This window comes from Callorhinchus milii, unplaced genomic scaffold, assembly GCF_018977255.1.
Source record: "Callorhinchus milii isolate IMCB2004 unplaced genomic scaffold, IMCB_Cmil_1.0 Scaffold5, whole genome shotgun sequence".
In the NCBI taxonomy this organism is placed as follows: Eukaryota; Metazoa; Chordata; class Chondrichthyes; order Chimaeriformes; family Callorhinchidae; genus Callorhinchus; species Callorhinchus milii.
This window is the reverse complement of record NW_024704746.1, coordinates 16,940,971-16,953,690: the sequence shown is the minus strand read 5'-3', so window position 1 is coordinate 16,953,690 and position 12,720 is coordinate 16,940,971. Positions and strand designations below refer to the sequence as shown.

At 37.9% G+C, this 12,720-nt stretch overlaps 1 protein-coding gene across 2 annotated transcripts; it reads left to right on the top strand.

The window, feature by feature from the left end:
• Positions 1 to 2,327: 2,327 nt before the first annotated feature.
• Positions 2,328 to 12,465, top strand: LOC103174696 (mucolipin-3). Of its 2 annotated transcripts, none has more exons than XM_042335321.1 (14): positions 2,328 to 2,363; positions 3,952 to 4,175; positions 4,530 to 4,706; positions 5,570 to 5,723; positions 6,206 to 6,287; positions 6,387 to 6,483; positions 6,627 to 6,726; positions 7,288 to 7,400; positions 7,495 to 7,644; positions 8,285 to 8,386; positions 8,490 to 8,612; positions 8,985 to 9,191; positions 9,615 to 9,745; positions 9,981 to 12,465. In XM_042335321.1, the coding sequence occupies exons 2-14, from the start codon at positions 3,954 to 3,956 to the stop codon at positions 10,012 to 10,014; spliced, it is 1,692 nt and encodes a 563-aa protein (XP_042191255.1). In that variant the 5' UTR covers positions 2,328 to 2,363; positions 3,952 to 3,953; the 3' UTR covers positions 10,015 to 12,465. The 2 variants fall into 2 exon arrangements, with proteins under 2 accessions (XP_042191255.1, XP_042191256.1); XM_042335322.1 differs by lacking the exon at positions 2,328 to 2,363 and adding an exon at positions 2,464 to 2,473.
• The last annotated feature ends 255 nt before the right edge of the window (positions 12,466 to 12,720 follow it).

The window sequence follows — 12,720 nt, the reverse complement described above, 5'->3', positions numbered from 1 at the left end:
CATTTGATTGACGGAACGTGCAGCCAATCGCCTCACAATGTGGAGTCCCAAGGCCCGGGTGAATTGTTGCGCGGGACCCGGGGGCGGGGCTTGGCCACCAGCAAAGGCATTCGGAAACAAGACCTCACGGGGGAGCGTCATAGATAGCGTCACCACTCACACCGTCACCATCACATACACCGTCACCACTACCACTCACACCATCATCACCACTCACACCATCATCACCACTCACACCATCACCACTACCACTCACACCGTCACCACCACATACACCATCACCACTACCACTCACACCGTCACCACTACCACTCACACCATCATCACCACTCACACCATCACCACTACCACTCACACCATCATCACCACTCACACCGTCACCACTACCACTCACACCGTCACCACTACCACTCAGACCATCACCATCACTCACACCATCACCACTACCACTCACACCATCACCACCACTCACACCATCACCACCACTCACACCATCACCACTACCACTCACACCGTCACCACTACCACTCACACCATCACCATCACACACACCATCACCACTACCACTCACACCGTCACCATCACGCACACCATCACCACTGCCACTCACACCATCACCATCACACACACCATCACCACTACCACTCACACCATCACCACTACCACTCACACCGTCACCATCACGCACACCATCACCACTACCACTCACACCGTCACCATCACGCACACCATCACCACTACCACTCACACCATCACCATCACACACACCATCACCACTACCACTCATACCATCACCACTCACACCATCACACACACCATCACCACTCACACCATCACACACACCATCACCACTCACACACACCATCACCACTACCACTCACACCATCACACACACCATCATACACTCACACCATCACCACTCACACACACACCATCATACACTCACACCATCACCACTCACACCATCACACACTCACACCATCACCACTCACGCCCTCAACATCACACACACCATCACACACACACACCATCACCACTCACACCATCACCACACACAATCATGCACTCACACCATCACCACTCACACCATCACACACACACAATCATACACTCACACATTCACATGCACACACACAATCATACACTCACACACACAATCATACACTCACACACATACACTCACACACACATACACTTACATCATCACCACACACACCATCACACACACACACACAATCATATACTCACACCATCACCACACACACAATCACCACTCACACCATCTCACACACACAATCATATACTCACACCATCAGACACACACCATCACACACACAATCATACACACACCATCACCACTTACACCATCACACACACACAATCACGCTCACACCATCACCACACACACAATCACACACACACCATCACACATACACATCCCATCAAACACACCACACACACAATCACACACTCACCACACACTCACTCACATACAACAACAACAAGATTCCATTTATAGAGCACCTTTCACGTCGGGAGGACGTCCCAAGGCGCTGTACATACAACTCAATCCACACACACATACAGGGAACACTGTAGGGACCTCAGTATTTGCATAACACTGTCCTGCAACGCTGCTTTGCCAGTAGGGTTTTTCTCTCAATTTGCCCCCAGTGTTACCTGCCCCCCCCCCCCCCCAACTCCCTCGTAAGCAATGACAGTTTCTTGCACAGAATCAAATTTGAATGTTCATTCGTCTTAGATTTGCATCGATTGTTACGTTATAATAATAACTTGCATTTATAATTCCAACTTTACAATAATAGTAACTCACTCACTCTATGATTTACAGGACCATTATCTCAAACTCATAGATTGTTTATTGATGAAGGTATTCACCAGCCAATACATTCATCAATGCAACCCAATTCATAGTGAATGATCCAGTATTGTGGGCAATAACCGTGTGCGTTCATCGACTTGCACAGCTTCACCGAGGCATTTGCTGTGTGATCAGCACCAATAATATTTCCCTTCGTGTCTCTGCAAAACAAAAATATGTAAAATGCTCAGTGGAACACACGCGGGTCAAGGTTCCCAAAGCAGATTATTTATAATTCATTTCAGACGCCAGCAAGAGGGTTTGATGGTCTGATCTCTGCTGATGTAGACGAGACTGGATCGGTCCAAGACGACTGCGTCAGTCGTGCAATGTGTGTGTGTGTGTTTGTGTGTCCCTCTCCCGTTCGCAGGGCATTTAATTGCATCGATGGCTGACGTTCACGTCCTTTGAAAGCGGAGTTGGAGTGAAGCTGCAGCCCCTGAGTGACAGATTGCGGTGTGACGTTGGGCTGTGAGAGCAGGTGAGAGAGCTGCAGAGAATCAATGGGCTGTGCTGCGCTGTCTGCTGTCCCCCTATTAGCCCAACCCCTCCTATAATTATCAGGTTACTGCTGGAGACAGCAGGACGGAGGTGAGTCTCTATTGCCCTTCTTAACAGTGGCTAAATTGGCCTTTCTTCAGCTAACAACTTCATCACCTCCATCATTGTCATGGGGTTATTGTGGGGCTCGGGTATAAAATCCAGGGGAGGAGAGAGAGAGAGAGAGAGATAGCAAGGAAGGAAGGATTTTTTTTGTTAAGTTAACTGGAGGTCACTGTGCAAACATTAATGACATGGGAACTGCAGAGAGAGACACAGGACCCTCTGAGTGTGAGATGCAGCTTTTATTTGTGCGTTCCTCAGCCTCCGACAAAACACAAGGTCAGTTTTATTTATAAACCACTGGGATCCGTGGCAGATCGCAGGCTTTTCTTTTTTTTAAAAAAAAAGTCTCTCTCTCTCTCTCTCTCTCTGCAAAAAAAAACTCATTTAAGTTTGCTCTTCCCAGGTGGTACATGTTTTTTTTTGGTTAATTAAAATAAAAACAATCCTTGAGCGTAGCATCATATTTGCAATGACCCAGAAAAATTCCCTGTGCACTGGAGTCGAGTGCTTGTTTGTGTAACTGAATCTGTTAGGGTTGACGTGCACTCTGACTGGTTGGAAAGTGCAGGGTATGAAACTGAGATGGACTTCCACCTCGATTTTATGCATTTTCTCTGGGACGAGGAAATAACATATACAGTATGTTTGTGTTTTCCTTTTCGTTATGTGGTCTGGAAATCCTCAGAATTGCATCTTCTGTGACCTTTTGTTTCATTTGATCAGTTCAGAGAGTCTCCACGACTGACATCATATCCATACATATTATATATGTATTTTAATAATGCTCTTTATTTTATAAACATATGTTTAATAGTATATCAAACCGACTATTTAACTGCATGATTTAGCAACTTTCCCAAGAGGGTTTTAAACTCCCAAGTTTAAAGTTTTGCAAAATGAGATTAACTTTTCAGAGACTACTTTAGTAAAGAATATTTAGCTTGTTTACAAAAAGGACTCTGTTTGTGTTTCCTTTTTGTTAAGTGGTCTGGGAATCCTCATAATAGCATCTTCTGCGACCGTTGAATAATAAATCAATGACTGTTTATTTGATTGTGTTGAATAGTCTTGTTAATATAGTATAATCCAATTGATATTGCAATGGAAGAAGTGGGTTTGGAATCTTGAAAAAAATATAAGGCATATACATCTGAACTTTTCTTGCTATCCTTGGATTTAATCCCATTTGTAAGCCATTAGTTCAATTAATGAAACTTTCTGTATACTTTTGATCAAATTATTTCCAAAACCATTAGAAACATGCACAAATAGTTGATGTAGGTTACCTGCAAATGACATAATCATTCATCATGAATGTCACCAGTGTAGATGTGAAGAATAGGCTAAACAGTCTATTTTTAGGCTGTATCATTCTTTGTGAACTGTGTGGAAGTCCACTCATTTTTAATTGAATTTGGTTACTTATTGTTATGGCATTCTAATCCACTTTCCTGTTACTCCAGAAATGGAGAATCCAGAATTGATCATCAACTCGACTCCCGAAGAGGTTAAGTCTTCTCTGTTCAAGAAAGATGATAGTTTCCTGTATGACCCTTCTTTTGAGGATCAGCTTAGAAGAAAACTGAAATTTTTTTTTATGAATCCATGTGAAAAATTTCAAGCTCGTGGTCGCAAACCATGGAAACTGGGAGTCCAGATCCTAAAGATAGCTATGGTCACTCTTCAGGTAAAACCCAAGATTCTATCCATGTATAAATTCAGCTATATTTACCAAAGCCAAATGAAGGACTGAAAAAAAATGTTTATTGCTGATCTAAGTGTCGATGAAACCTGTGAAAATTTAAAATTTCTATTTAAAAGCAATAGGTCCCATATTTTACATAGGTTTTAAAAACCTTCCCAGATCTGACAAGGTTGTATGACGCTCAAATTAACATCAACCGAAATCTTGTTTTTTATTTGAAGTCAATGTTTCCGATGTTTCAAAAGTTTAAATATTTTCCCCTTCAATCCTGTTTTTTTATATATAATAATATACGTAATATATATAAAATAAAAAATGTCTTTGTCTTATTTTCAGTTAGTTCTATTCGGATTGAGCAATCAAATGGTGGTCCTCTTCAAACAGGAGAACACTATAGCTTTTAAGCATCTCTTTCTAAAAGACTATGTAGATAAATCTGATGGCGCTAATAACGACTGTGTTGTATACACTCAGCATGATGTCTATGAATATCTTTCTTTTGTAATCAGTCAGGTGGGTGAATCGTTTTATTTCATTGCACGCCTCAATAGTTTGCCCTGTTGGTTCGACTCTACTCTTAATCCTGTTTTCCTATACTATACTAAAAGTATGGCGTGTAATCTGTATGAACATTATCATGAATAGAATAATCGACTTCAAGATCCTCACCCTTGTATTCAAATCCCTCCACTACCTCTCTGACCCCTCTCTCCTCAAAACAGTACCTGTTGCCTTCGTTCCTCTGGGTCTGGTCTCCTCCTCGTACCCCGAGTCTTCCCCTCCACCTTCGGCGGCCGTGCCTTCAGCCACTATGCCCCGAGGCTCTGGAATTCCCTTCCTCGCTCCCTTCACCTCGCTCCCTCTCTTCCTATTTTCAGGTCTCTGTTGAAGACATTTCTTTTTGACCGCGCCTTTGGTCGCCTTCCTCCCCCTCCCCCTGGCTCATTCCCGTGATCCGTTACTGTGAAGCGCTCTGAGACGCCGTCCGGCATGGAGGGCGCTATAATAAATCCAAGTTGTTGTTGTTGTAATCAGTTTAAATTAGATTCCAGCTAATTATTTATACGAACAAAGGCTTAAATTGTGTAACCATTTTGAAGAATGGTTTGAAATACTTTTGTGAAAAATGAAATGATTTAATAATTTTTTCCCAAGCAATGCAACCTAAAAAAACCTCAAATCTGACAATTGCAGCATAGTTATATACAGTATTGAAAAGTTTTATTTAAAATAGATTGTAATCTACCTCAGCTGTTTTGAAATAGATCTCGGAATTTATGTAAAACATGGTAAAGGAAGCTAAATTAATTTTAGATGTGCTTGGTTTAAAGTGTAGCAATCAGCTATAAACAAATATTTCATGTTACTTTTTTTAGTACATTCAGTTGCACAACATATCTGTTGGCAATCATGCTTATGAGAGGAGAGGGAGTCATGTGGCACCTTTAACAGTCTGTCAGTACTTTTACAAGAGGGGAAGTGTTAGCCCTGGAAATGAGACTTTTAACGTTGATCCAAAGATTGAGACAGGTAGGTGACCAAGCATATGTTTATGTGTATAGAATTTGGGGAGTGATGGTTTAAGGTACTTGCAAATTAGTGTTCTGCTCTTTTATCCCATCTGTACATACCCCCAAAACAGTCATTCTTGCAGCTACCATTTTGTGGGTTTATCAGGAATTTTCAGTATTCATAACTCGCATTGTTTGCAACATTTAAATGTGGATGAAACCGAGTTCTTCTACCCTTCTAAATTCCTTGTCACCTTCTGCTTTATATAAGCTAAGTGAGTTTTCAATCCAACCAACCAATTTGTCATTAATTTGATGAGTTTTAAAAGTATCATATTGAGACATATTCACCCACTTTAGTCATTTCCTTAAAGATTTCCAGTTTATTTGTATGGCCTCATCTATTGCCACTTTTTGTGATCCTTGTAAAAATGAAAACAATTCTAAATATTCCTACCAATGCAGTGTTTTTACTTGATGTGATGTGTTCTTTCATAACAGATTGCTTTAATATTGTGCCATTAGTGCCCATGCATAATGGATCTTTGAATGATGAGCTGAATTTGACACTGGATTTCCATAGGTGAGTTTTTTTTTAAATGTGGTGCCTTTTGAAATAAACTTTGTATTCGAATCTTAAGTTTGGTGGGATTAAAAGTGGTGCTTTTTTATATGCTTGTAGGCTCTTGATGGTACAAGTTGGATTTAAACTGAAGACAATCAACCTGCAAACAATCCGTCGCCATGAACTGCCAGACTGTTATTATTTTAGTATTATGGTAAATGGATAAGATTTCTTGCATGGTACGGGATTATTAATAATGGAGTTGAAGTCTCGGTTGTAAAGTAATGCTTGCAGATTTGGATTGAGTTTGGATCTCCGAATCTGGATTTGCACAAGTTTGTATTTTTATTTCCTTAGATTACGTTTGACAATAAAGCACACAGTGGAAGAATTGAAATAAATTTGGACAATGATGTTTCCATAAGAGAATGCAGAGGCTGGCATATAGCTGGAGCTGGTAAGTAAATTTCTGTATTCCTTGAATTGGGAGATAAGAGTCCAATAGCACACTGCCTCCGTGTAATCTAGGTCTGTGTAATGTTCCCGTTATATTGGCTGTTCAGTATTTGCATCTGTATGACATAACAAAATTCAACCTCACAGTTTTAAGATAACGACTTTGTGCAGTAAAACAGGTTATTAAAGGTAGTTTTAAGGAGGAAATGTATGTATTACGGGAGAATGACCATTGGGTTGTTGTTTGATACCAGAGCACTACTTTACTTAACTAGAACTGATTTATCTTCCTTATCTTCTTTCCTCCTTCTGCATGTGATTTCCTACGCTTTTGGAATTGTTCTTTTGATATAATTAAGTTTATATGTATAGTTTAAACTAAAGTACTCACTGTTGAATTAGTTTGTCCACTAGATGGTGCATTGGAGATTTTGTAAAATGTAAACTGCAGGCTGTAACTGATTACCAGTAGAGTCTGCCTTTGTCCTGCATTGTTAATAACTTTTTATTTTCCTCCCCTTTCTTTCCCTTCCCCGCCCGTCCCCCCTTCCCCATCCCCAAGCACAAAGGAAAACTAACTTCAAGATGACCTTTGATGCCTTTATCATTCTGGTTTGTTTGACATCACTAATTCTCTGCACCCGTTCTGTTATAAAGGGAATAAAGCTGCAACAAGTATGTATTTTGCTAAATGTATTTGATGTCTAGTTCTGTGGGTCAAGTAAATTTATCAGTAACTTTTTTTATTTCTACTTTTACAACTTTACAGGAGTTTGCTTACTTCTTCAACCTTCGTTACAATAAGAATGTGACCTGGTCTGAGCGAATGGAATTTGTGAATGGCTGGTACATCTTGATCATTGTTAGTGACTCGTTGACGATTACTGGATCTGTACTAAAAATAGAAATAGACGCAAAGGTGAGTTCACATAATAACATAGGTGAGCAATGGCCTAATATTGTATGTGAATCTGGGGTTAAAAAATGTACTTTTTTTTTACTGACTTAGTTTAGTTGCTTCTGTTCCTAAATGGTCTCTGGTTCTAAAATTCTGTTGAAGTGGGATACGGTAGTTCAGGTGATGTGGTGGGACTGTGTGTTGGGGAACGACAATATAAGACGCCAAGTTAGAAAAACAGGAATGGACACATTGTTGAGTTGGTTTCTGCATCCTCGGGAGTGGGCTGGTGCATACCTATGCTATGTATATTATTTTTTTAAATCAAGTTAAAAAGAGGGGATTTCTTTAATATTCTTAAAGAACATTTTTTTTCACAAATGGCATACTCATACACAACATAATCTTGAAGCCATACTTGAAATCGAACCAAATTGTTGAGCTAATCTGAACTGTTATTCATGCCTTTCCTAGTCCAGAGGCATAATTGTTCCAAGAATTGTGTCAAATGTATAAAATGTAAGTGCTGTCATATTGTCTTGCAATTGGTAAATGTATGGATTGTTTCACATATTAGCAAAGCTGCACATTCTTCTATAGTACAATTTTTATTCTTCTAAATGTTCTGAATGAGATTAAGACTAATTTTCCTTTCTTGCAGAGTCTTGCATCTTATGATGTTTGCAGTATATTGCTGGGGACGTCAACTTTGCTTGTTTGGGTTGGAGTCATCCGCTACTTAGGTTTTTTTGAAAAGTACAATGTAAGATATACAAAGGATCTGTACTCCTCGTTCGGTCTTTTTATTTTACCTTAAACACTTGTATTTATTTCATGAAATAACTCTTAACATTTTTTCATTAAAGGTTCTTATTTTAACACTTCGAGCAGCTTTTCCTAATGTCATTCGATTTTGCTGCTGTGCAGCTATGATTTACTTGGGTTACTGTTTCTGTGGATGGATCGTATTAGGACCTTACCATGAAAAGGTAGACCAAAACACAACTGTTCTTTCAATACTCCATGTTGTGTTTGGGATCTGTAAATAAAAGTGCATGTGTCTTAGTATGGTTTATCTGTGTAAGTAAATTAAAGGGTTTGAATTTTGTCTGTCATAACTGAAAAGATTGTTGTACATTGAGCGTTGTCATATTAATAGTCAAAATTAATCTCTTAGTGAGGATGTTTCTGTACTCCCAAGATTTTAGAGAAGCAAGAAAATATCAAGTCATATTCTGGTACTCCAGTATAAAAGTGCAGTTCTTTGTAAACTGTCTGCAATAAAACTTTTATTCCATTTGTTAAAAATATTGTAGCAGTTCTGCTAACATTAATGAAAATAGAACTCTCTTTCACTCCAGTTTCGCTCTCTGAATGTGGTCTCCGAATGCCTTTTCTCTCTAATCAATGGGGATGACATGTTTGCAACATTTGCAGCAATGCAGGAGAAAAACTATATTGTGTGGCTGTTCAGCAGGATCTACCTGTCCACCTTCATCAGTCTCTTTATTTATATGGTTTTGAGCCTCTTTATTGCTCTCATCACTGATGCATATGAAACTATAAAGGTATTGAACTTATTACCTTCTTCCAATGTGATACTAGTGGTTTTAAGTGTTCTATTATCAACCAATATTTTATGACCTTTGCAAACTCTGCAGGTATATTGACTTATTATTATTTGGGATATAGCAGTCCACAATGCCTAACACATTATTCATGTTTATTTTAAACCTGCTACATGGTATTTTGAAAATATAACACTTTGAAACTCCTGTTACATTTTGTTTGCTTGTGTAGTATAGAGCTGAACTAATAATGTTGTTATATTATGGTTCTTGCAATTTTATTCTGAAATGTTTGTTTCTGATGATAGTGGTGAGTTTGATGGCAACATTGTACTTAAAACTATCACATTTGAGAAAGCAGAATCAAGCTTGTCAGCTTTACTGGGTTACTGAACAAAACTTGCTGTGATGTATTTATTTCAGCTTTACCAAAAGGAAGGCTTTCCACAGTCTGATTTACATAACTTCATGGCAGAATGCAAAGACCTACCAGATTCTGGCAGATTCAGACTAGAAGAGGAGATGCCTACATCTCTCTACTGCTGTTGTAATGGGTCAGTGTCTGAAATTAATGTATGGGCTGAGTTACCTAAATCATTGTTAAACAATGATACCTACCATTCAGTTGAAAATGGTTTCTAATGCAAGGATGTCTAACATAAAAAAATCATAAGCTGAAACTTGTTGCATTTTAATGACATCAATGTTCACAACAGAAAATGTTTCTATAGTTTTGAAGCACATATTTGGTGCCTTTGAATGAAACTGACAAAGATTTCTGTTTTATAGGTTTAATAAAATGGAAAGTGGACCATGTAACTGAATGGAACGGGAGAAGGAAAACTTGAGTTCTTGTACTCTTTGAACGATTTGTTTGTATTCCTTCCTGCTGAAAATGAGGAGATTAAGCATTGAAGCGCTTGCTGTAAATCACATGCTCTAATTTGCACTGGATAACAAATCTATGTTAAGGATAAATAGTGGTTCACAAGTATTAATGTAAAAATGAAGTAGCCTAGATAAGTCAAGCAAGCTGGTCTGGCCTATGGTGATGCCATATTTGGCTACGTTGACATAATGAGTATTTCCTTATACTAACCACGTGCTGCGCTGATGTACCATTTCTGCTTGAGAGTAATACTGTATTAACTTTATATTCTGGTTGGACTTTTAATATGTTGTGGCTTGGATCAAAATTATTTATTCTAATCTTTTAAGGATGCCTTTACCAGTAGCACAATTAAGAAATGCAAGTTTGTTTCTTAAATAAAAGTAACCAGATCAGTAAGCCAATTGTTTTTTCTGAAAAGTGTGGCAATGGAATTTTAAAGCATCGTCAATTGCTTAAAAGTCTCACTGTGGAATAGTATTTCTAGTTGTATCACTCCATTAACATGTAGAATCTAACAAATTGTATGTATACCTGATCATAACAGTGAAGGATTTGAAACAAATTGTTAAACTTGGACCAGTCTAACAAGTTTTAGATTAACAAAGTGATTTATTTCATGATTGATAAAAAATGCAACATAAATCAAAGGATCTTAATCTTCAGATGTGAAATTAATTATTCTCCATGTGTTTGAATGATTTATTGTATGTTCAAGTAAAATGCTACACTGCTGATTTTTTAAAACTATAATGCAATTCACAAGGAAGTGTGTGGAAATAAGGAAGTGAGCTAATTAAGTTTTGATGATCACATGTGAATGTTCCGTACTGTGCTTCTGTTTGTCTTCTACTTCCGTTTCTAATTCACTGAGGTGAAAGGATCTCTTGAGAAAACATTTTGCTTGCCTCACTCAACTTTGAGGGATTTTCAAATCCTTTTTGGATGTCTTTATAAAATTGAAAGTAATGATTGGTTAAAGGAAGAACTTGACCATGAAAATTTTTAGTGCCACAATGTATCTGATCTACAGTGTTTTGAAATTGATGAGAAAGTAAGAGCAATAAACCTGCTTAGCCTACTCCAAACTGCATAAACCAGGAGCTGCTTATCAACTTTAAAAACTAAATTACACTTTTAAAATAGAATTTTTAACTGAGGGCCGGAGTGGTTTCCTGAAATTCTACCTGTAATTTGTTCTTTCTTGCAACTGAATGTGTAATTCTTAAATGGGTTCTGTTGCAAGAAGTTGGAATATATTTTATTAGCATTGTCCTGTTTAAGCAACCCAATCTATGGAGGAAGGATTATTTTTGTACAGAAATTGCAGTTGCTTAAACGCGTGTGTGCCAATTGTTGCCCCCACCACAAAAGGTAACCTTTACCTTTCCTACATGTGTATCCATTTCCTGCCCACAATGACTTTATTTTAAGTTGCAAAGATTTTATGTACTATAATCACATAGCAGTTTACAAAAAGTGAGGGCTTCATACCCTATAATGTAAATACATAATTCTATCTTGGATTCTGGATTTCTTCTCCCTTGCTACATAAACTAAAAACAAGTCTGGTGCAAGTGTGCTGTAAATATGTGGTGAACTTTGTTTTATAATAGAACCATATAGGCACAGGGTGAGAAGTAAAAATGTTTGATAGGCAGAACCCAAGCAATCATTCTGTGAACACACTTTGGTTCTTCACTATGTTGCATGCAGCTTTGATTAAGTATCTCAGTAATGGGAGAGAGCCAATCTGTCCAATGGCTACTGACGTTAATGTTAAATTGACTTGACAATAGGAACTTTCTTTGTTTAGCTGAAACTTGTCCCAAACCTCTTGCTTCTCTGCTGAGTAAGATAGCTATGATCATAAAAGCAATTGGGATATGTGCTTGTGTTATGGACTTCAATTCCACTCACTGTCATACCACAGAACACTTTGAAAAAAATAGAATGATTAAAGTTAACTGGATTCACCCATAATTGGCATAATTGCTGTTTTTGAAACCCAACCCCATCTTTACTCTCAATCTAAGATGAGTGTCAAATTGAACTCACCCAAATGAAACATCTGATTTTTGTTTTCAATGATTGTTTACCATTAAATTATGTGGTTAGAAAATGATCCCAGTCCTTTTTGGCTTTTTTAAAAAAATCTTTCAGAACACTAGTACAAATATACTGCAAAGAATAAAATGTAAATTCTGTTTAGATAAGATATTCTTTGCAGTATTGTGAAAAGATGTGATCAAACATCAGTTAGTAGAGGTCTCTGATGAGTCAGAAGGCTGAGGGTTCAAGGCCCACAATCAAATGTAAGTATTGTCGTTTAATTCTGCAGCTAAACCCACACATTTAACCTATATAAAATGTTCTTTGTGCTTGTGTGTGTAAAAAAAAAAAAATTAAAACATTGAAATATTTGTTTTAGATAAATTTTTAAGTCTACTGTTTATCTTTAGATATTTTTACTTTTCTCTTCCTAGTATTGGTGTATTTGCACCAGAACTAGTTACTCATACTGTACATTGTTCAACCAGGAGCATTTTGAACAGCATTGCTCATGCCACTCCATGTTTAAATGATGGTTTCTATTTTTAACATCAAAGAGCCATATATGTAAAATGTTTGACCTAGTCC